This window comes from Pelobates fuscus, chromosome 1 (genome assembly GCF_036172605.1).
Source record: "Pelobates fuscus isolate aPelFus1 chromosome 1, aPelFus1.pri, whole genome shotgun sequence".
Lineage (NCBI taxonomy): Eukaryota > Metazoa > Chordata > Amphibia > Anura > Pelobatidae > Pelobates > Pelobates fuscus.
The window spans coordinates 434,340,972-434,366,872 of NC_086317.1; the positions used below are offsets into that span (position 1 = coordinate 434,340,972).

At 42.4% G+C, this 25,901-nt stretch overlaps 1 protein-coding gene across 1 annotated transcript; it reads right to left on the reverse strand.

Moving 5' to 3' along the window:
* Positions 1 to 1,096: 1,096 nt before the first annotated feature.
* ALOX5AP (arachidonate 5-lipoxygenase activating protein) lies at positions 1,097 to 25,393 on the reverse strand. Its single transcript, XM_063444874.1, has 5 exons — positions 25,265 to 25,393; positions 14,368 to 14,467; positions 10,968 to 11,038; positions 3,868 to 3,949; positions 1,097 to 1,397 (listed from the first exon to the last, which is right to left on the reverse strand). The coding sequence occupies exons 1-5, from the start codon at positions 25,332 to 25,334 to the stop codon at positions 1,235 to 1,237; spliced, it is 486 nt and encodes a 161-aa protein (XP_063300944.1). The 5' UTR covers positions 25,335 to 25,393; the 3' UTR covers positions 1,097 to 1,234.
* Between the last annotated feature and the right edge of the window lie 508 nt (positions 25,394 to 25,901).

Genomic DNA, 25,901 nt, shown 5'->3' on the forward strand with positions numbered 1-25,901 from the left:
GGGTAGGAATTGGATCAGAATTTAATTCGACCAAATAAAATTAAATTAAACTAAAATAATGGCTGAATTTTGTCTGAAACAGAATGAATAAACAAGTTACATTTGTTTTGGCCAAAACAAAACATCGTTTTGTCCGAATGTCTTTGGACTAAATGAAAAGGTTGGCAGGGCTCAAGTCTAATATTGCACTTCCTTAAGATGACACCACTGATCAGAGGCAGTGACAGAATTTGTAATGACACAGAAGGAGGCTATACCAAATACAGAGCACAAAACAGATAATCTAAATGTGCTTTGACTCACCACCACCAATAGTAGTCAAACTGTTTTCTTACCTGGGCTTCGCCGGGTGCTGCTCCCTACCTCAACAAAGGCCAAAAGCTCTTTGCCTGTGCTAAGCCTGGCAATAAAGAGAGTAAGTTGTACCTGCACTGCAGAACCTATGAAGTGCTTCTTGCTCCCAGAACCAAATTGTAAGGGGAAAGGAGCAGTCCACAGTGAATCCCAGGTAAGGAGTCGAATTGTTGGCAAACAGTTTGACTATTTGCAATAAGGCTGTGCTGGGGCACTCCTGGCATAATAACAACTACAGCGGACCGGAATGAACACTTAATGTGATCTCTACTCAGAGAGACTTCAGATGAGCCAAAGCACAAAAAGGTTTCTCATGGATCCATACAATACCACACAATGCTGGTGACAGACAACCATTAATACCAATGATGGGGAGAGATGTTACTGGAGTAGGATTGGGCATGCTGGTAGAACCTGGCCTCTGTGTTCCTTCCTCCCTTCCTTTCCTTCCTATACAGGATACTCCATCCATTGCTTTATTAACCCCTTAAGGACACATGACGTGTGTGACATGTCATAATTCCCTTTTATTCCAGAAGTTTGGTCCTTAAGGGGTTAAAACACTGTTTTTGGTTGAAGCAACCCTTCAAAATTTAGGTAATTCTACTTTTTTTTTCTTCTCAACGAATGAATATCTTATGATTTAATTTGTATAGTCTTGTAAGTGAATTTAATTGTGCTTTTATTGATAAATACAACACCTGAAATATCTTTTAAAGCAAAAAAAATAATCATCAGTCTTTAAATACTGTGTAAAACATCTTACATGCATATTAAACTAGAACACTAATCCTATAGGGATGCTATTTGACAAAAGTATTTTATTTCTTTTATAATACACAATTTATCATTGCTCCGGGTCGTAGCTTCAGCCTAACAGTTAAGGTATGAGAAGCAGAGGTGAGAGAGTGCTACTGAAGGTTTTAATGTACATTTGCAGGTTGTCTCCAAAGAACGGCGTGATGAAGTAGTTGAGGACGCCAGCAAGGGACATAAAGAACAAGAAGAATATGATGCGTTTTCCAAAGATGTATCCAGGTGTGCTGAAACAGAGGAGGTAGCAAAAGTGGTTATCATTTAGTAGTATTATCAACTTGTTTTACTCCAAGAATGTTATAGTCATAATGTATAATAACTAAAAACAATTTTTCATATTATGTTTTATATAGCATTTGTAGACCATTGGAGATTTTTTGTATTTTTTTTTTTTTTGTAGAAAAACAAAACCTGTTCTGATCTTTTTTTGCATTGTGTATACCTGGATATATCAGTAGCACCCTGTTAAAATATGTATGTATCATCTTTTATACTTGTTTACATTATATTTGTGATGCCCTCTGTTCTATCTTTAGAAGGTTTATTTTAAAACTCCATTGCCAAAACTGTAACAATGGAAAAGAAATGGACTTTTCCAAATACAAATAACATTGTATTAACATGTTTTCTAAATTCTATGTTTTACAGTTTTATGATTGAGATTAGTTAACCCTTATATCACACTTATATCATTTATCCCTTATTAGATATGTGTTTGAAAATAGGCAGAAAAACTGCTATTCATTTTAAAATGATTAACTATTTATATCACTCCACAACTTTTTGTAAAATTATAACTGTATACCTTTAAAATTATCTTATAACTTGTTTACCACAGAAAGTAAGCAGTGTATATCAATCCTAATTACTTAACTAGACATTCCAGGCGGGCTTTCCAAAGTGTTTTACATGTGAAGAGTGTGTCCTCTTTTTTTCATTTTACAAAAAGTGCAGATTTTATTAGAAATGTGTACTTTTATAAGTTAACCTTGTTACACCCTCTGGCTGTTAATCAGACTACCTGTTGTGTTACTTCCTGGTTTGGTTAGCTCAATAAAGCCAAACTCAAGAAGCAGGCAATTGCCCAGAGCACCTGCCTTGCAAAGATTTCTCATTGAGCTGCATTGGAAAGTCTGTGATTGGACAGCCACAACAAGTCTGGGCTGGGCTGCTAGGGAAGGGCTTGCAAAGGCTTCAGGCATCAGATCTGCAGCTTTTGCAAGCTGGTTTTAAATATACCCCCAATGAAAAAAATGCATAATTAAATGCATGCAAGTTTTCATTTTCATCTACTATACAGTGTCCTTTTTTCAAAACAGTTTTTTTTTTTTATTTGATCAGTGTGTCCCTTTAAATATCCCACTCGAATGGTTACTGAAAAAAATGCAAAAAATGGATAAGCCCTTACATCTAGTGAGGTGAAGTATCCTTGATCAAATAATAATTAGCATTCAGATATATATAATATAATATATTTAAAGTCTGTGGAATGTTATCGCTTATTTTTTAATTTCCTAATTTGCATATATTTACCCCATAATACTAGATGGCCAATATCATCCCAAGAAAAAGGTACAACATTTATAAGAATAGATCTGAAATTTTGGGTATGAAGAATCCCATAAAGTAGCGACACTAAGTATCCCAACTCCAAAACGGTTTTCTGTTAATTCTCTAAAACAAATACTTATAGGATTCCTATGTGTTAGTTATACTTGTTGGAAAGTGGGTACTGTCCTCCTTTAAGCAAGGGCTCTTATCAGTACTTGTCTGTACTTTTTGAAAAGATCTGGTGGGGTCTTAGTAATCGTAAAAATTCCCCAAAATAATTTTTAAAAGCAAATTTAAATGTTTTCTAATTATCTGAGTACCCGTATGCAAGTTGTCATTTGAAAAAGGTCATGTTCATCTTTCAACAAGCACAAAGGGATACACTCGGCTAATGTGGGTGCTACGGTATATACTATTATGGAAGCCCATAGTGCTGGTGGAAAGTATACCAAAATGATTTCGTGATGTACAGACTAGATTTGTGAATGGACAGACGATTTGGTTCGTCTTAATCATTTTCCCCGAAAATCAAAAATGATAACAACAAATTCAATTTCATCCATGAGGTGTAGCTCCCTCCTTGTAATTAAAGACAAGTTTAATTAACTATATGAACAAATTTTCATCCGAAAAGTGATTTTTTTTCTTTTCTTTGTTAATTTCATTAAAATTAAAATTTGGCCATTAGCTGTGCTAATTAATTCTTTCATTCCTCTGTAACATAAAACATTTGTCTACTGAACAATTTATGTGTGATAGTGCCCAATGGTTTACTTGCTGTTCTGTGGAAAACACATTTATTGCTTAGTAAAATTGGTCCACACAGAAGGTCCACATAAGGGTCATAGAATGGATTGTGCATTGCTGAATTATCTCCTGATGCCTCCAGTGACGATATTTAGAATTACAAGACAAACAAAATTTTTATGCGATGGACCACTGAACTGGGAAAATACATTTCCCACATATTCCTAAACATTAATATCACTAAACTACAATGAATAAAGTGATTACCAAAACCTCTGTATACCAAAACCTATACGTTTAAAGCATGTATATAAATTTTATCTAAAAATGTTTAAATCAAAACGCAAAAATTGTATTTGCATAATTTCAGTGAAATGCAATATAACATAGGAAATATACCTCTGTGTCTTCTCTCCGAGATATCCAACAAAATATTTCTGGCGAACAAATAAATACATGAGGCCAGCAAAGGCCGCTGGACCTGCAAACGAGATAAGAATGGTTTAGAGGTAATAAATATAAGTAACGTGGAAGGAAGAATTAAGTAATAGCTTTCAATAAGAGTAATGAAAAATACCGGGAACTGAGTGACACGAAAGAGATGTGTTGTGAAATGTGGAAAACAGGAAGGATGTAAAAGGGTCATTGACATGAGAAGGAAGCTATAGAATCACAAGGACACAAGAAACTTGGTGCGAAAAGTATTGAAGCTCCCTATGACTAGCTACTAGTTTGGTATGGACAAGAAAAGAATGAATGTGGCAGCAACTGTCACGGCTATTAGTTGCCCATGCAAATTATCTCCAGTGCAGATCCATATATGGGTCCAGGGCTGCCATCAGAAATTTTGGGGCCCCTGACAAAGCACAAGGTCTGGGCCCCCCCCCCTCCCTCCCGGGCCCGCCCACGCCCTACCTAGTCCGCTGACAATGATGCAGGACTGAATGTGGTGTGTATGGTGGAAGTAAATTAGAATGTGTGTAATGGATGTAGTGTTTGTGTGTATTAGATACTGTTTGTGCAGTGAATGCAGAGTGTGTGTTTGTGTAGCAGATGCAGTGTGTTTGAGTAGTGGATGTAGTGTGTGTTTGTGTAGTGGATGTAGTGTGTGTTTGTGTAGTGGATGTAGTGTTTGTATGTACTATATGAAATGTGTATAGTGGATGGAGTGTCTGTAGTGGATGTAGTGTGTGTATTAGACGCAGTGTCTGTGTATAGTGAATGCAGAGTGTTTCAATTTATGGTGGATGTAGTGTGTGTACTGTGAATACAGGATGTTTGTGTAGTGGATGCTGTGTGTACAGTTAATGCAGAGTGTATGCTAGTGTAGTGAATGCAGAGTGTGTGTCAGTATAGTGAATCCAGAGTGTGTGCATAGTTTAGTGAATGCAGAGTGTGTGTTAGGGTGTAATAAATGCAGAGTGTGTGTTAGGGTGTAATAAATGCAGAGTGTGTGTTAGGGTGTAATAAATGCAGAGTGTGTGTTAGGGTGTAATAAATGCAGAGTGTGTGTTAGGGTGTAGTGAATGCAGAGTGTGTCAGTGTAATGAATGTAGTGTGTGTAAATTTGTAGTGAATGCAGAGTGTGTGTTAATGTGTAGCGGATGCAGAGTGTGTTTTAATGTGTAGCGGATGCAGAGTGTGTGTTAGTGTAGTGAATGCAGAGTGTTAATGTGTAGTGAATGCAGAGAGTGTGTTAGTGTGTAGCGGATGCAGAGTGTGTGTTAGTGTAGTGAATGCAGAGTGTGTGTCAGTATAGTGGATGCAGTGAGTGTGTTAGTGTGTAGTGTATGCAGAGTGCATGTTGTATTAGTGAATGCAGTGTGTATTGTATTAGTGTATGCAGTGTGTGTGTGTTAGTGTATGCAGTGTGTGTGTGTTAGTGTATGCAGTGTGTGTGTGTTAGTGTATGCAGTGTGTGTTGTGTCAGTGTTTGCAGAGTGTGTGTTGTGTCAATGTTTGCAGAGTGTGTGTTGTGTCAGTGTAGGCAGAGTGTGTTGTGTCAGTGTATGCAGAGTGTGTTGTCAGTGTATGCAGAGTGTGTTGTATTAGTGTATGCAGAGTGTGTGTTGTGTCAGTGTATGCAGTATGTGTGTTGTGTCAGTGTATGCAGTGTGTGTGTTGTGTCAGTGTATGCAGTGTGTGTGTGCAGGGCCGTCTTTAATAACGACTGGACCCTGGGTTATCCCTTGCTTGGGCCCCCTGGGCCCTGCCGCCGTCGCCCCTCACTCCCTGGTATGCAATCACGGCATCCATCCCAATGCAGTGGCGGCATTAAATAGAATGCATTTTATTGGGACACCCAATTGCAAGATTGGACTAAAGGTAGAACCCCATCTGTCGTGCAACTCTAACAATGCTTTGACAGGTGGGGCTCTACCAATTTCCCATGCTTGCAGGGTTGTATTTAGCACTGTTTTGTGTGTTTGAATGTAAGCATGTGTTTGTATGAAGTATGTTTGTGTTAATGTGTTTGTATGTGGTACTGGAGTTTGAATGCAAGTGTGCATTTATGTGTAGTGTTTGTTTTTGAATGTAGGAGTGTGCTTGTATGTAGTGTTGAAGTTTGAATGGAGGGGTGTATTTGTATATAAAGCTGCGGCTCAGATGCACAGGTACATACTCTGACACACAAGCAGATACACAGATACATACACTGACTACATACAGATAAGCAGGCACATACACTGACAGACATACTGACACACAGGTACATATATTGACACACACAGACACATACACTGGTAGACGTACTGACAGACACACACAGGCTCATATACAGACATACTGACACACACACTGATCAACATACTGACACACATACACTGACAGAAATACTGACACACAGGCACATACACTGACCGAGATACTGACACACACACACACACACACACACACACTGACAGACACACTGACACCCATATACACTGAGAAATACTGACACACATCCAGGCACATATACTGACACACACAGACACATACAGAGACTGACACATGCATGCACATGCACTGACAGACATACTGACACACACACAAATATTTTGACACACAGACAGACCTACTGACACACACAGATATATTGACACACAGACACACAGACAAACAGACATACTGACACACAGACAAACAGACATACTGACACACAGACAAACAGACATACTGACACACAGACAAACAGACATATACAGACACACAGACAGATATATTGACACACAGACAAACAGACATACTGACACACAGACATACTGACACACAGACATACTGACACACATGTAAAATGTACATTGTTAAACCCACCCTCCAGTTTCCTACCTTTTGCTGGAGGGTGGATTCCCTGGGGTCCAGTGTGGTGCCTGAGGATGATGGGAGTGAGGATCCCCCATCCTCACTCCCTCCCAGCCGGCTGCCGGAAAGCAAGGGGCCCGGTCGTGGGGGGAAAGAGCGCCCGACCGGGCCCCTGCTGATACAAGCCCTCCGGGTGGCCCTAAGTGCATGGGCCACCCGGTGGGACTCAGAGGACGGGGGAAATTTTTTTAAATTTTTTTAAATTTTTTAAATTTTTTATTCAATTAAATGGTTTCTCCCCCCTCCCTGCTTACCTTGTCCAGGGAGGGGGAAGATTCCATGATCCCTGGTGGTCCGGTGGGGGGGCCCCCGGCTCCCCTTTACCGCAGAGGGGGCCCAGGCAGCACACAGCTTCTCTTCTCTCCTCTGTTCCAATAACTCTCGCGAGACCCGCGGAGCGTTGCCATGGCAACCGGGTCTTGCGAGAGTTATTACAAGAGAGAAGAAGCTGTGTGCTGCCTGGGCCCCCTCTGCGGTAACAGGGAGCCGGGGGCCCGCGGCTGCACACATAGATAGCGATATTCGCTATCTATGTGTGCAGGGAGGGAAAGTGGGGCCCAGGAGTGCTAGAGCAGTCCGGGCCCCCCAGGGCCGCCGGGCCCGTGACAACCGCCATGGTTGTCACCCCCGGATGGCGGCCCTGTATGGGTCTTTGTGACTGTAGTTCTCAACTCTTTGGGCCATGGGACCAACTCTTTGGGCCTTGTGACCAATTGAAAACATTATGATTATAGCAACATCTCAGGATTTTGTGGCATTTGTCACGGTCAACAGTTGAAAAATGACACATAATGACAATATAAAAGGCACCCAAGTTTTCTCATACTTTTGCAACCAATTTTGGAATATGTATTTAGTGATTTGTCCATCGTTATGTCTATCATGTCAGCACATGTTAAGTAACACTGGAGTGGCTAACAACGGAGGGTTGGAAGGTATTTCCTTTAGAAAATCAGGTGTAGCTCCTAAGATCATATTTTTCGTGTTTAAGAATAATAGGAAAACAAAATATATGTTGAAAGAGTTGGTTATTCCATTCTACTAAAAGACTCCCTTATAAAAATATATCATTTTATATGTAGAAAACTGCACAGTTTATATATGCTCCCTAGGGGCGGGGCCAAGCCAGCAAGCTGAGAAGTCGCAGAAAAGCTGGGCTCCCGCTGTACTTGCCAATTTCTTGTTAAAAACTCACTAAGTTGAAGCCTAAAGAATCCAGGATAAGCCACCAACCAGTGCTCAACGGATCAGACGCCCAGAATGGAAAGCCGCGGCCTGCGGGGGATGGGAATGGGGAGAGGCGGCCGCTCTCTTCGCCCAGACACTGGAGGTACGGCCCAACAGATGCCCTGCTCCCCCCCCCCCGGGACCGGCGGGGGTTATCCCGGTCCAACGCAAAGAAGCAACCTACCCACGACTGTGCCAGCTGAGACGCATGGCGAACAGCGGAACGACATGAAGCGAGACAACATGGCCGCCACCACGTGCACCTGGCCCGCAAGGAATGCGGAGCTTGAAGCTAAACTGGACGAGCTGTTCGCCAGGTTCTGGATGAAGCTGTCGTCCAGGGAGCAACTGGCAGACACAAACGTACCTGCAAAGCAGCTGACACTCACCCGCACAGAGCCGGCACCACCGCGAGCTCCAGCGAAACACAAGGTGAGCCACAGCCAGCAGACACGTGGAGTCTACGGGCCAAAGCAACAGCAACTGCCAACAGCTGTGGCAAACCACAAAACCCACCCGGCGAACTCTACTCAACGTCCAACGCACCCACAGACGAGGCTGAGGAGACAGCACACCATCACAGACAGGAATGGGAGGCGGCTGAAGCTACCTGCACGGGCCGCGCCAAAACTCATATGCCGACTAGGAGCAGAGGCAAGGGCCTATTCGGGCACACTCCTGTGCAAAACCTGGGCAATCCGCTCGACGCACCTCACCGCACGGGGAGACAACGCCATTACCAGGCCCGTGTACACCTCTTCCGAGCTGGGGGTTCACCTGGAGGTAACCCTCCCACGCCACCCATACACCCGGGGGGACAGCCGAGCTCCGGCGGATCCTTGGGCCCATGACCCTGTTGATGGGGTCAATGGACATGTGGCAAGGGCCCCTGCTAAGGCCTCGGGCCGAAGACACACGACACCTGGACGACGGGCAACCAGGAAGTACGGGGGGAGAGCCGCAAAGCGGGGAGCAAGGCGCCTGGCGGGCCCGGACAGACACAACGATACGGTCACCACGATGGGCCAGGAAACAGTCAACATCCCAAAACACACTAGTGGCATCGGGTGAAGCGCCCCTGCAACCCACATCTAGGCTCCCAGCCTAGACACCACGCAGGACTTGGGACACCCTCACATTCATGTAACTATATATTCGCCTAGTGCTACAAAGGCCACCTCCCACGTAACTTAACTTAACCATATACTTAGTCTTGCTAGCGGCAATACACAGCGGCAGCTCTATAAGCTTGCTTTCCCTTTATGTTAGCAAAAGGTAATGGGCCTCCTGAGCCAAAAAGTTAACCTAACCTGTCAGCGTATACCTATCTTGTATCATGCAGGCGCAGGGTACCCACTAGCTCCATCATATATATGCTGCCTACTACCATAGCATGCATCCTTTAGACACCGTAGCACTGAATATACAAACCATAATCTAACGAGACAGTAAGCTAGTGGTTAGATTGAATACACCACAAAAATCTACTACACGTTTGCCCTACAAACATTAATAGTGCTAAACATAATCCTGCTGAGCTTGGTTGATTTGTTTAACTTGATGCTGTTTGGTAATCACATGTTAATATCAGCTGGCACCGCTCAACCTATATGCTCGAAGGGATTTAGCTACCAAATGTGTAACTTATTTGATGTTGTTGCTACCCAGCCATAGAGCACACCAGGTTAGGTTTGAGACTTAATTATTTAGCCTGTTTAACCATAGCCATAACTGCTTAGCAATTTTGGAGCCTAGGGTCGTTTGCCTATAGTTCCTGTTTACACTGAGAGGCCATATGATTAAAGTATGTGATACTCAAGTGTGTCTCCAGCCAACTCTTACAATTGTGACCTAGGGCGGTTTACCTAGCTTGATGAGACCACCTGTAGAAAATGGTGATAATCAAATATATGCACCTCATGGAGCAAAGTGTTTCTTTAACTTGTGAGCAGCTTACTGTCTACCCATGTGTTACCAAATGTCTGACTATAATAATTTAGCATGTTGCCAACCGGATCTTACGATCCCTAGCTTGTATTTTCAAACTAAAGTTTAACAACAAAAATTTCAAAATGAGGCATCGCAATTCTGGAAATGTAACGTAATCTTGCCGATTGATGTATCAACCCTATACTGTAAATCACTCGTACATTTCCCCCAATTTCTCTTCCGTACCCCATTTTATATGCCTTTAATAAAAGAAAGATTGACAAAAAAAAAATATATGCTCCCTAAGTGCTGGGATTTTTTTTTTTTAAAAAAAAGGTTGTCAACCCCCTGATCTTGTATTTTTCCCCTTGCCGATGCCCACTCCATTTATTTGGCATTGCTTGCATCATCCTGAGAACTACAATGAAGGTTTTGATGACAAATATTAGTTCACAGTCCACGGTTTGAGAACCAGTGTTAAACAAACTCTTCTCTGCCAATAATGTGTATACCCAGGCATCAGAGATATACACCCATACCCCACACCATTTTATACATGTTTCTCACCATTTAAATACCTTGCAAATGAAATGAATTAACCTTGTATGAAAGTGTCTTACTCCAATATTCTCTAACTCATTTGAGTATGTTCACTGTCTAGACACAGTTGTGTTGTCATTTAATATGCCATGTATGGATACTACCAGGTTATAGTGGGTAATTTTTGATGAAGGTATTAAGACTGTTGTCATAATAGCCGATGGAGGTGATGAGAATTGCTAGATAAAATATAAACGTGTTGAAGTAGATAACAGAAGAAGAATATAAAATGTATACAAAGACAGACGTGATGGAGGGAGGTGTACTTAACTTAACACAGATCACAGCTTAACAATGACTACTTGAATATAGTGCCGAAAAAGAGAATATTAAGAAGGTTGTGTAACTACAGTTCTGTTCAATGGTAACATCTTACAGGTAAGATATATATGCATTACCTTGGCTGCAAAATATCCCGGCACACCACAGCACCGCAAGAAACGTAGGGTATGCATCTATGCAGTTTTGGCTGGGGAAAACAAAGGCGTCGTTAGTTATAATTCTACTAAGAGAAAAAAAACAAAGCAAAAAAAAATCATAATTTTAATAGTCATTGTGGATATCTTTCATTAAAATGAAGCCAAATGCAGTTATTGCTTCTCAAAGAGAAACGCGCCGTGGGTCTACAATACTTTTCTATAAGAATCATCAGACTGGAGAGATATTATCATGATTGGAGGAAAGACGAGACAGTGGGAATATGATAGAAACATTTAAGTACATAAAGGGAATCAACACAACACAAGTAAATGAGGGGACTATATTTAAAAGAAGAAAAACTACCACAATAAGAGGACATAGTCTTAAATTAGAGGCGCAAAGATTTAATAATATCAGGAAGTATTACTTTACTGAGAGGGTAGTGGATGCATGGAATAGCCTTCCAGCTGAAGTGGTAGAGGTTAACACAGTAAAGGAGTTTAAGCATGCATGGGATAGGCATAAGGCTATCCTAACTATAAGATAAGGCCAGGGACTAGTGATGTCCCGAACTGTTCGCCAGGAACCGTTCGCTGGCGAACATAGCTTGTTCGTGGCGAACGCGGTGGGCGAACATATGCGATGGTCGGTCCGCCCCCTATTCGTCATCATTGAGTAAACTTTGACCCTGTACCTCACAGTCAGCAGACACATTCCAGCCAATCAGCAGCAGACCCTCGCTCCCAGGCCCTCCCACCTCCATGAAGAATAGGAGGCGGACCGACCATCGCATATGTTCGCCCGCCGCGTTCGCCACGAACAAGCTATGTTCGCTGGCGAACGGTTCCTGGCGAACAGTTCGGGACATCACTACCAGGGACTAATGAAAGTATTTAGAAAATTGGGCAGACTAGATGGGCCGAATGGTTCTTATCTGCCGTCCCATTCTATGTTTCTATTAATAATCTCAGATGGGCTTAGAAGCTGCACAGAGGAGACTGGCTTGGTGCTTGATTAAAGGTAAGTTTCTGGAGCGGGCAAAGCGGACGGTCGCATGGTAGCGGGGCTCCCGATAATTTAGCCGACAAACCCCCTATACAAACGAGCAAACGGATCAAATCACCTCTCCAGACAGCCATCGAGACCCACACATCCTCAATGGGTCGGAAAACGAAAAAGGCGAAAGCCGAAAAATCCCGACAGAGCATGGATATCGGGGCTCTGTGGCGGCAGGCACAGGCCGCAACCGGAGCGCACATGGCGGCTATGCATGGCGGATGCTCCGATTTTTCGGATGGGACCTCTGAAGGAGAGGATGGGGACCCCTCACAGCCCGAGACCATACAGGTACAAACGCTGGTACAGGCACAGCCACCCATGAAAGCACCCACCCCAGTTACTATGGAGGCTTTGGGGGAACTCATGGCAGACCACCATAGAAAGATAGCTGCAGATGTGGCCCTACTCAGGGAAGATTTTAAACTTGTCACAGTCAGGCTGGGAGCTGTGGAAGGCACCGCCAATAATCACACAACACAGATTGCAGAATTACAAGCGGCAGTACATGGCCTAAAGCAGCAGACCCTGCTCCACGAGCAGCTACTTGCCTCCCATGAGGATAAACTTCACCGGAACAACATAAAACTTAGGGGAGTCCTGGACTCCGTCCCAGAGGCGGAACTACCACATCTGGCCAGAAGGCTTCTCACCACGCTAGTGACCCCGAGAACAGCCAAGGCGATCACCCTCGATGGCATATTCCGCCTACCAAAGTCTGCAAGAGCCCCACAAACCGCCACAGGGGACCTCATAGTTCGGTTTCAATCCATCAGTGACAAGCAAGCAATCATGGCAGCAGTTAGAGGCCAACCGACACTTACCTTTGAGGGGATGGCACTTTCCTTTTTCTCTGATCTCTCAGGGGGGACATTGGCGTGGAGGAGATCCCTGGGCCCATTCACATCCCTCCTACGACAACACCAAATCCGGTACCGCTGGGGACCAGGGCGCACCCTCCTGGTTGACCGAGGAGGCAGCTCTCACATGGTCCATAACATGCAAAAGGCCACGGAGGCACTAGGACTATTGAACCTCCCCACGACTGCGCTCACTACAGCGACAGACACAGCTGGACCCACGCGCACACTAGGGAGGAACGCAGCCGCCGCACCGGAATTTCTCCCTCGACGACCACCTGCAAACCCATATGCGGCAGCCACTACATGAACTGGAGCCCGGTACTGTGGGACTCACTTTAGGGCATGCCCCCCACCGTCGACCATTTGCATAAGACTCTACACATGTTACAGTTGAGAACATTTTAAGTGTTAATCTTGCAACCACGGAAATAGTTTATTTTTATATTTCTTCTTCTTCACTAACTTCACTAGAATGTGCCTAATAACTTCTTGCTCACGCATATGTTGACATACGTTGTGCACACAATCTCTTACAGCTTAATGGCTTCTTATGCAATACCACATATACACTAGACCCGCTACTCACTGTACTCCTAAACAAGTTTAAACGTATTGAATCTTGGTCATATTTCAGGAGCACCCACACTATTACAGGCATCCAAAGGCACTTTCACGCCATTTATCTATGGCCCCACCTGAGCTTCCCCTCGGGGTTACAGGCGCTACCTGACCGGCTCAAGGGGACACTAAACTACTCGCTATAGACAGAAACAGGGTAGACAGAACGCAAGGGCCACCAGCTCATCTTAGGGTTATACAGCAGGGCCCACACTACGCAGTACAGCTCCCTTCAGCATAGAACAAATATCATGCACGCCCATGCATGGCGCATCATTATGTTCCAGGACCGAGCTTTAGGTCACCTACGATATGCGGACAACTACTGCCCCCCACAGCCACATCAGCTTCACCCATCATATGCCGCAGCTAAGCGCCCTGCGAATATTATTCTCACATTGTTTCAATGTCATATGTCCAACGATGGACAACTTAATTAATGCCAATGTTATGTTTAGCTTATTCATCGTTTTAATGTTTTCAGTTTTGCGAGAGATAACCTAGAGAAAACACTCTCACTTGATAGTTAGCTGGTTTCTGCTTATTTTCAGTAGACATACTCGATGACCATGTATTCACTTACATCCACAAAAATGTGCAAGAAATCTGTATACCACGGCACTGTTACCTCATGTATGCTTAAATTGGGCTTGTACCGCTGTCGTGGCGCAACAAGCCTGCTATGTTCATGATTTGCACAATAAAATAAAGATTGACAAAAAAAAAAAGGTAAGTTTCTGACTTTTTTAAACTACACTAGAAAAGGAACAATAAAGATATATTCATTTTTAACGTTACAGTGCTCCCAAATATAACAACATGTATTATCCCTCAAACTTACTTTGCTGTGTAAACTTTCTCAAAAGCCGGACAACCTGTCCTCTGGAATATCTTGGACTGTTGGTTCTTGCTTTCATTTTCCACTTTGAATGCAAAGGAAACTGTAATACAAAATCAAATTGTGTAAGAAACCTTGTTTGAAATAATTAACTCATCTTACAAACTATGTTAAGAGTCCATCGGAATTGGAACGCACGTTGTATTCCGAGCGTGCAATAGCCGGAACCCGGAAGTGAAAGCAATGAGGAACTTAAGACGCCGAGCCGCAGGGGAGCACTGTAAACCGACTGAGGAAGTCCCTGGTACGGGGCAAAACGCGTTATTATTTTGGACTTCTTTGCCAATTGGCAGGACTCTTTCTAGGACTTATAGAGCCATAAAGTTATATGCTATTACTGGCATCTTTTTATAGTTTTTTGTTCATTTGATGATTTTTATATAGTTTTTAACTCCAAATTGTGGAGCAATAAAGTTTTATCTTTGAAGAGATATAATCTTACCTGTAGAGCTTTTACTTCTGCTCATCCAGAACAACCATAAGGTAATCTGGAAATAGGAAGGAGACATCCTTAAGAAAAGTCCCACAGCGCTATCCATGAGAGCCATATGTTGTGATTTGGCTCTGGGTTTGTGAGTACCTGACTTCAAGTCCCGTTTATACATTATTTGTACTGACAATATTACACTATATTGCTTTGTGTATTTTACAGATGCATCCAGAAGTGTGATCCACCTATTGTATTGTTCTGTATGTATTATATGTTGAGTATCAGGACCAATGGCATGTTGGGACTATTAACATAGCTCAGGTTTTCCGTAACCCTGGTCCTGAAGGGGTATAAGAAATTCTACATGGAGAAATCAAAATGCTGCTTTACATTAGATGCCTGACATCTTGATTGTTACATTGGCAATAAAAGCATATTTTCACTATTTACTGTAGCTAGAAGCTCCTGATATATCATTATGCAACTTGCACCTGGGGGGGAAATCAGATAAAGATGAAGCAGTTTTGATGTAAAGGTAATGCCTGTGCAGTCTCACTGCCCAATTCTCTACCATTTAGAAGTTAAATCACTTTTGTTTCTGATTATGCAGCCCTAGCCACACCTCGCCTGGCTGTGACTGACACCACTTGCGTGAAAGAAAAAAAGGTTTAATTTTTAACTAGATGTTAATTTGCTTTAGAAGTTATTATCTCCTGCTCTGTAAATTGAACTTTAATCACACACACAATGCTCCTGCTGGGTCTACAACGCTACTTACAGAGCAGAAGATAAGAAATTCAAAATTAAACAGACTGTGCAATAAAGGAATGCGCGCGCATTCAGCCGGTCACATAGGAAAGCATTCATAATGCTTTCCTATGGACGCTTGCGTGCTCTCACTGTGATTTTCACAGTGAGAATCACGCAAGCGCCTCTAGCGGCTGTCAGTGAGACAGCCACTAGAGGAAAAAGGGGAAGGCTTAACCCATTCACAAACATAGCAGTTTCTCTCATGTTTCCCACGCATTTGACTTTGTTGTCTAAGGTACCAAACCAATTAAAGACAGAGTTACTTAAATTAATTCTGCTTTTTGTGAGTTAAAAATCAGGACTGTTTTTTCTGGTGTTCAAACTACTAAGTGTAATGGCTTCTGTTTTCGCTTGATATGTGTATGATAGATTGCATCAGTGCAAATGTTTAGTTACATTTTGTTTGGATTAATTGTGTCTAACCCGGTTAAATAAATAATTACATTGAGATAAATATTGATTTGTAACTGATGATGTAAGAAAACTTCTGCTTGACGCATAGACTATCGTTTGGACTTGGGGCTATACCTAGTGCACATGTACCACATTGCACTCTGTGAAGCACTTGGGTTACTTCTACACCAAGGGGAATCTCTTGATTCTCAGTCTACTTGGGACCTGTTCAGGAGAAAGTGGAAAGAGATGTTGGAGTGCTCATTCTCAGACATGATCCAAGATCCTTTTATCAAAGCTAAGCATATAAAAGATTCCAGGAGAAAAATTATAACATTTTATTACATTGGTACAAGACTCCTAACACTCTCCACAGATTCTTCCCATCCATTCCACCGCTGTGTTGGTGGTGTGGCAATGGTGTAATTCTACATATCTGTTGGTCCTGTTTGGACATTGCTTCTTTTTGGATGCAAAACAGCCATCACATACATTTTAGGCAGTCCACAAAACTTTCGGCCCAAGAATGTCCACTTACATGGAACCTATAACCCACTCTATAAATACAAAAAGTCCATACTGAGGTTTTTACTTGATTCAAGTCAAGTCCTTTATCCCTTTGTTCTGGAAATCCAAAGAGACACCATACATTCTAGCGTTGCTCAATAGGATAGAAGAAATAATAATTTGATAGAAAAACACACTCCACTGTAATATCTCTGGTTTTAGTATATATCCAATGTCCAAGAGTTGACACCACTTATAGGTCAGCATCAATTGCACAAGCATAATTTAAGCTGCGGGACAACCAGGTTAATACTTTAACTGTGGCTGGACTTGTCCAGCTAAGACGTGTTTCTTGGTACATCAGGCAGCTTTGCTCTGCTATCCGATACAGGATTATAAATGAGAGGTCGCATATATTTTCCTTTTCCTTTGTAAATAACCTACATCAATGTAATTTGACTGAGCCTGTTGGTTGGGATGGAGCTATTACAGGTTTTATCATTCCCTATTCCTGTGATGTTATGTGAAAAATAAAATACTGTCGAAAAAGAATAGGAGTTTTCAGCCCTTCACTGCAGTCAGGTGCAAAAATTCATTACGTGTACGTTTTAAGCTGTGGACTCTGGAGGAGAATTTTTTTTTTGTATCTCACAGTCTTATGACATTTGTGGAAGACATACTGGTCAGTTAAAACCACAAATCTATTGATTTCAACATAAGATCAGGAAGCTTCTCGCTAGCTTAGCAAATACAATCATAAAAGGCTGAAGATGTATTTTAGATTATGTACATATATTTGACTAAATTAATGAAATGAGTTACAAGTAAAGTTAGGTAGTCATTGTTATTTCAGCTGCTGTCACACACAACTAACCATGCTAGGCAGCTAGTCAACAATAGAAAATAATATTTATATGTTCTAGAGTGGACCCCGGTTGGACACAGTGTATTACTGAGAAGTATTGAATCTGTGATTAATTGACACCTCAAGAAAAGGTAAAAATGTCTAACTAATGGGAATTTGCAAAGTAAACATCAGTACTGTATGTTTCATCCCATGCAAGACAAATGTGCATTTAAGCTGTACTCAAGATACATATACGTTTTAAGGTATTAAAGGGACACTATAGTCACCTGAACAACTTCAGCTTAATGAGGTTGTTTAGGTGAGTGCTACAGCTACCCGGAGCCTTTTTCTTGTAAGCACTGTATTTTCTGAGAAAATGCAGTGTTTACATTGGAAGCTTGGAACACCTCTTGTTGCAGTCAATCAGACGGCCACCAGAGGGACTTCCGAGTTCAGAGGCCCTAAAAAGGCCTCTCGTCCGATGCATTCTGGGTGAATGCATCAGACGGGCTATCAGCACACAAAGCACTGTGAACGCGCTTTGTGTGCTGATAGCCTGTCAGCACTGCTGTGGGCGTGGCTTCAGCTGACAGCTGAAGCCCGAACCCACAGGGACGCTTACCGTCCACAATAGTGGTTGAAGGGGGGGGGGGGGAGACCTACTCTCCTTCCCCCCCCGGCCCCCACCCCTGTGCGGCGGGTGGGGGCCCTAAAATTATCAATAAGGGGGGGACCTACTGTCCCCCCCCGGCCCCCACCCCTGTGCGGCGGGTGGGGGCCCTAAAATTATCAATAAGGGGGGGACCTACTGTCCCCCCCCCGGCCCCCACCCCTGTGCGGCGGGTGGGGGCCCTAAAATTATCAATAAGGGGGGGACCTATTGTCCCCCCCCGGCCCCCACCCCTGAGCGGTGGGTGGGGGCCCTAAAATTATCGATAAGGGGGGGGACCTACTGTCCCCCCCCGGCCCCCACCCCTGTGCGGCGGGTGGGGGCCCTAAAATGATCAATAAGGGGGGGACCTATTGTCACCCCCGGCCCCCACCCCTGAGCGGTGGGTGGGGGCCCTAAAATGATCAATAAGGGGGGGGGACCTACTGTCCCCCCCGGCCCCCACCCCTGAGCGGTGGGTGGGGGCCCTAAAATGATCAATAAGGGGGGGGGGACCTACTGTCCCCCCCGGCCCCCACCCCTGTGCGGCGGGTGGGGGCCCTAAAATTATCAATAAGGGGGGACCTACTGTCCCCCCCGGCCCCCACCCCTGAGCGGTGGGTGGGGGCCCTAAATACAAAGGGGTGGTGGGGGACCCTAGTTAACCCTCCCCCCCAAAAAAAAAAATTATCTCCCTACCTACCCCCCTCACCCTAAAAATAATGAGGGGGGGGGGACATTAACTAAAAATCTGTAAAAAAAATAAAATAAAAAGAGATAAAAAAACTTACCATTCGATGTTTTCTTTCTTCTAAAATCTTCTTTCTTCAGCCCCAAAAAAGGCCAAATAAAAATCCATAATAACCGACGCAATTAAAAAAAAAAAAAAAAAAAAACGAGCGCAAAAAAAAATAATCCATCTTCACCCATGGAGGGCTCCGCGCAGACTGAGCTCCGCAGGGTGGGGAAGGCTTATAAAGCCTTGCCCCGCCCTGCAATTAGGCTAAGAACACTCTGATTGGTGGGTTTAAACCAATCAGAGTGCTCTTTGTCATTTTACAAGCGTGGGAAAGTTCTTTGGAATTTTCCCACGCTTGTAAAATGACACAGAGCACTGTGATTGGATGGATTTCAAGCCATCCAATCACAGTGCTCTGTGTCATTTTACAAGCGTGGGAAAGTTCTTTGGAATTTTCCCACGCTTGTAAAATGACACAGAGCACTGTGATTGGATGGCTTGAAACCCATCCAATCACAGTGCTCTGTGTCATTTTACAAGCGTGGGAAAATTCCAAAGAACTTTCCCACGCTTGTAAAATGACAAAGAGCACTGTGATTGGATGGCTTGAAATCCATCCAATCACAGTGCTCTGTGTCATTTTACAAGCGTGGGAAAATTCCAAAGAACTTTCCCACGCTTGTAAAATGACAAAGAGCACTGTGATTGGATGGCTTGAAATCCATCCAATCACAGTGCTCTGTGTCATTTTACAAGCGTGGGAAAATTCCAAAGAACTTTCCCACGCTTGTAAAATGACAAAGAGCACTGTGATTGGATGGCTTGAAATCCATCCAATCACAGTGCTCTGTGTCATTTTACAAGCGTGGGAAAATTCCAAAGAACTTTCCCACGCTTGTAAAATGACAAAGAGCACTCTGATTGGCTCAAACCCACCAATCAGAGTGTTCTTAGCCTAATTGCAGGGCGGGGCAAGGCTTTATAAGCCTTCCCCCGCCCTGCGGAGCTCAGTCTGCGCGGAGCCCTCCATGGGTGAAGATGGATTATTTTTTTTTTTTTTTTTTTTTTTTTTTTTTTAATTGCGTCGGTTATTATGGATTTTTATTTGGCCTTTTTTGGGGCTGAAGAAAGAAGATTTTAGAAGAAAGAAAACATCGAATGGTAAGTTGATTTTATCTCATTTTTTCTTTTTTACAGGTTTTTAGTTAATGGTTCCCCCTCATTATTTTTAGGGTGAGGGGGGTAGGTAGGGAGATATTTTTTGGGGGGGAGGGGGGGAAGAGTTAACTAGGGTCCCCCCCCTTTGTATTTAGGGCCCCCACCCACCGCTCAGGGGTGGGGGCCGGGGGGGACAATAGGTCCCCCCCTTATTGATAATTTTAGGGCCCCCACCCGCCGCACAGGGGTGGGGGCCGGGGGGGGACAATAGGTCCCCCCCCTTATTGATAATTGTAGGGCCCCCACCCGCCGCTCAGGGGTGGGGGCCGGGGGGGACAGTAGGTCCCCCCCTCATTGATTATTTTAGGGCCCCCACCCGCCGCACAGGGGTGGGGGCCGGGGGGGGGACAGTAGGTCACCCCCCTTATTGATAATTTTAGGGCCCCCACCCGCCGCTCAGGGGTGGGGGCCGGGGGGGGCAGTAGGTCCCCCCCCTCATTGATAATTTTAGGGCCCCCACCCGCCGCTCAGGGGTGGGGGCCGGGGGGGGACAGTAGGTCCCCCCCCTTATTGATAATTTTAGAAAGCGAGCTGAGCTGTCAGTCAGACAGCTCAGCTCGCGAACGCGCATTCCGCGCACATGCGCGGTAAAGCGCTCAGGTTCTTCATAGGGCGGCATTCAATGCCGCTCTATGAAGAGCGCGATTGGTGCAGCGCGAAGCCGTCCCATTGGGCCCCGCGATTTCGTCATTTTGACGAAAAAGGGGGCGCGGCCTAGCGGGGAGCTCGGCGCTGGAACGGAGGTAAGTTTTTAATATAAAAACACCGAAATTTTTTTTTTAATTAATGAAAGTTCATATAAAAGCAAGAAGGAAGGCTGGGGGACCTGTCTTTCTTGCTTTTATATGGAGACTATAGAGTCCCTTTAACTCTGGTCATAGAATGCAGCTCCTAGTGAAAAAGCCGTAAAAAAATGGCACATTAAAGAAAATGGGATTATAGATCAAGTCTAAAAAGATACATTCTTCCATTAAAAAAAAAATAATTAAAAAAATTGGAGGTACTCCTAGAATGTGCATTTCTTAACAGCAGTGCTTCTGTAAAGGCCAAAATATATGCAAAAAATACACCCCACTCTCATATACACCAATCCGTCACAAAATTAAAACCACCTGCCTACTATTGTGTAGGTCCCCCTCGTGCTGCCCTCTGAACGTGTCCTGTGGTATTTGTCACTAAGACATTAGTAGCAGATCCTTTAAGTCCTGCAAGTTTCGAAGTGGGGTCTCCATTTATCCGATTTGTTGTTCCAGCACATCCCACAGATGTTCAATTAGATTAAGATCATGGGCATTTGGAGGCCACGGTAACACCTCAAACACTTTTTAATGTTCCTCAAACCATTCCTGAACAATGTTTGCAGAATGCATTATGCTGCTGAAAGAGGCCACCGCCATCAGGGAACACCATTGCCATGAAGAGGTGTACGTGGTCTGCAACAATCTCTAGGTAGATAATATGTGTCAAAGTAACATCCACATGAATGCCAGGACCCAAGGTTTCCCAGCAGAACATGTCCAAAATGGCTACCCAAGGTTGCCCCTAAATTCTGTAATTAAAATCTAGATTTATCACAATTGATTGTTTAGTGAATACAGCTCTGTTTTACATTTGCTGGTGCTCACTGATAGCAAATCACACAATATGTGAGCAATGATCATCAATGATCAACAACATGCAATCCAATGTATGCATATATATATGCATATGTAAAAAACAGATACAATTTGTATCTTGTAATACCTTTTTATTGAACTGAATTTTTTAATGACAAGCTTTTTAGGGAGTACTTCCCTTTCTCAAATCTAAAGCATTTCGGAGCCAGACGACACATAAAATTTAGGAGTTGTGAGACAATGGTTAAAGCGACATGAGTGCAGATAAGACACAGTTTGATAGAAAATAGACATCATTCTCGCGGCTACAATCTCTTCTTGAACACTATATATACAGTCAGGTCCATAAATATTGGGACATCGACACAATTCTAATCTTTTTGGCTCTATACACCACCACAATGGATTTGAAATGAAATGAACAAGATGTGCTTTAACTGCAGACTTTCAGCTTTAATTTGAGGGTATTTACATCCAAATCAGGTGAACGGTGTAGGAATTACAACAGTTTGTATATGTGCCTCCCACTTTTCAAGGGACCAAAATTAATGGGACAATTGGCTGCTCAGCTGTTCCATGGCTAGGTGTGTGTTATTCCCTCATTATCCCATTTACAAGGAGCAGATAAAAGGTCCAGGGTTCATTTCAAGTGTGCTATTTGCATTTTGAATCTGTTGCTGTCAACTCTCAAAATGAGATCCAAAGAGCTGTCACTATCAGTGAAGCAAGCCATCATTAGGCTGAAAAAAACAAAACAAACCCATCAGGGAGATAGCAAAAACATTAGGTGTGGCCAAATCAACTGTTTGGAACATCCTTAAAAAGAAAGAACGCATCGGTGAGCTCAGCAACACCAAAAGACCCGGAAGACCATGGAAAACAACTGTGGTGGATGACCGAAGAATTATTTCCCTGGTGAAGAAAACACCCTTCACAACAGTTGGCCAGATCAAGAACACTCTCCAGGAGGTAGGTGTATGTGTGTCAAAGTCAACAATCAAGAGAAGACTTCACCAGAGTGAATACAGAGGGTTCTCCACAAGATGTAAACCATTGGTGAGCCTCAAAAACAGGAAGGCCAGATTAGAGTTTGCCAAACAACATCTAAAAAAGCCTTCACAGTTCTGGAACAACATCCTATGGACAGATGAAACCAAGATCAACTTGTACCAGAGTGATGGAAATAACTGTTTTGGGCAATATTATCTGCTCATATTCAGCCAAATGCTTCAGAACTCATTGGACGGCGCTTCACAGTGCAGATGGACAATGACCCGAAGCATACTGCAAAAGCAACCAAAGAGTTTTTTAAGGGAAAGAAGTGGAATGTTATGCAATGGCCAAGTCAATCACCTGACCTGAATCCGATTGAGCATGCATTTCACTTGATGAAGACAAAACTGAAGGGAAAATGCCCCAAGAACAAGCAGGAACTGAAGACAGTTGCAGTAGAGGCCTGGCAGAGCATCACCAGGGATGAAACCCAGCATCTGGTGATGTCTATGCATTCCAGACTTCAGGCTGTAATTGACTGCAAAGGATTTGCAACCAAGTATTACAAAGTGAAAGTTTGATTTATGACTGTTAATCTGTCCCATTAATTTTGGTCCCTTAAAAAGTGGGAGGCACATATACAAACTGTTGTAATTCCTACACCGTTCGCCTGATTTGGATGTAAATACCCTCAAATTAAAGCTGAAAGTCTGCAGTTAAAGCACATCGTGTTTGTTTCATTTCAAACCAATTGTGTTGGTGTATAGAGCCAAAAAGATTAGAATTGTGTTGATGTCCCAATATTTACGGACCTGACTGTATATTTATATATATTTAAAACCAAGAGGCTGTACTCACCTGAACATGCATACTTATAAGGGTGCTGTCAGGGCCAATTCACACAACATGCAAGATCCAGCACACTCACTCATTTACTAAACAGAAATGCCATGCAAAGGTCACAGAATGCAAGTAAGTGGGTTAATCTCATAAGAGCAGGCATTAGGCTGCTAGAGTAAGACCTGCCAAAGATGGGGTACATCGTGGCAGGCTTATGCAATGTATGATCATATAATGTAACTAAACCACCATTATTTTTGCCTAGGTGAGGTGTATAAAAAAACAAAAAACTCTATTACATTCTGTGAGCTTTGAATGAAATTGCTGTTTAGTGAATGAGTGTGTGCACTGGAGCGTATATGCTGTATAAACACACATAAAAATGTATGTACCATTTTATAGCATTTTTATATGTAAATTGTTTATTGTCTCCATTAATTCAGGTCAAGTTGGTAATCTCTAAAATCATTGTTGTTACTGCTAAGCAATTATTGGCTTTTTTCATGATCCAAAACAGTAATTAGAGGATTCTAGGAGTGTTTTACAGTCTCCCACAGAGATTAATAGGGGATGCTAAACATTAAGTACCACCTGGTTTCCATGATAGACGATAAAAATTACCACTTGTCACTATCTGACTATAAATTACATCAGGGCGAAATGTGGAAAAGACAAGTAAAGGACTGCAAACTCTCAGTACAACTCATGGAAAATAGTTATATTCTATAGTTCAGTATATTTAATTTAAGCACTAAAGTCTCTCTAGACTATAAGCATATTGTATTAATTAAATGTCTGTGAAAATTGATATCTGGTTCATTGAAACACCAAGGGCAGCTTGCTAAGGTGATTACAAGTTAAGTCAGCATGCACTGAGCAAACTTTTTATGGTGTCAAATTTGGGTCTTAAATTAGAAATTCACTTTGAATTCTCGACAATTCTTACTTAAGTAAAAAATTCTGTATATAAAACCATATACAGTGGAACCTCAGAACTTGAACAGTCACTTACCCGAACAATACGATAGTCGAACCAAAAATTTGAGAAAAAAATGTCTTGGTACACGAACAATCCTCGGTACCCGAACAAATCATGCCACGAATATGTTCAATTATAAAGCTATGTCTCACTTTAGACACATTTTAAATGCCAGGAGAACAGTTTCCTATCCCCATGCAAACAATAATATCTCTTATCCTTTCCACTTACACCATCATCATTAGAGGTAAAGTGAAGTGACATTTTATTTTTATTTACTGTACACTGTGTTTATTATTTTTATATGATTTTATGCATGTATGGTATTAGTAAACTGTAAAATTTGTGTTAAAATGCTGTAAGTTTGGGGGTCTTGAACGGATTAATCAAATTTACATTAATTCTAATGGGAAATGTTGATTCGGCTCTCTAACAAATCGGAACTCGAACGGATTAAGTTCGAGTTCCAAGGTTCCACTGTTTGTGGATATTGAATGGTGATCCTGATTTAGCCTGAAATGACCCAAATCTATACATAATGCAAATAGAGATTAGTGCACACACAGAAAATTACAGTTTTGGGTATTAATAAGCAGTGGTAGGTTTAAATACAGTGTTACTAAATGCCCGTGTTTCATACTTGTCAGGTGAATTTAAATAGCCTTATAAATGGTTTTAGGATTGTTTGTGTATGTGCTGATCCCTATTTGTGTGTTATCCAAAGTGTATGTCCGCATGTGAAATATATATATTTTTTAAATAGATCGATGTCTCTAGGAAGCAGTTATTAATTTTGCATCAAATAAGAAAATGAATTACCATTCTGGATGACGCTAATCAAGGTCACTATTGTCAGCAGGGCAATATCTCCAAGATATTCTTGATCCATCTCTGTAACAGTTAGAGTGCTTGTGCAGCCTGCAAATATTCTACGACTTATACGCACTTATCGAAATGAGGAAGTTTGTTGGTTTGTTTTTTTCCTCTTTTGTTTATCTGTCATCAAAGAAAATCTTTGCACTTTAGGGCTAGCACATGTTTCGAAACAAATGAGGAAATAATTCATATACTAATTTGAAGCATGAAACCATCATCTAAATTCAGTTGCACACAACGTGGAGTGTGATGTTAGAGCAAACAAAATTGCAATAAATCCAATAAATACAAATATTACTGTAAAGCCATTTCTTTTATGTAGTATTTAGATATGATGCTTTTGATATTATTGTCTAAATATATACAATTAATGTAATAAGGTCTCAGCTGCTATATTGCTCATGTGATTTATCCCAAGTAGCACGAAAAAGATATAAATGTAAAAAAAAATTAGAAATGTAAAAAAAAAAAGTCAAAAGTTAGTGCTTGTAGTGACTAGATCATTTTAAACACTACCTAATTACCTAATTAGGTGCCTAATTAGTGTCTAAAAACACAAATTGACCTATTCACTCAAATG

Coding starts and splice junctions, on each gene's coding strand:
- ALOX5AP (XM_063444874.1), bottom strand. CDS start 25,334: ATGGATCAAGAATATCTTGGAGATATTGCCCTGCTGACAATAGTGACC. Junction 14,468..25,264: donor GATTAGCGTCATCCAGAATG/GTAATTCATTTT, acceptor TTTGTATTACAG/TTTCCTTTGCATTCAAAGTG. Junction 1,398..3,867: donor CTCGGAGAGAAGACACAGAG/GTATATTTCCTA, acceptor CCTCTGTTTCAG/CACACCTGGATACATCTTTG.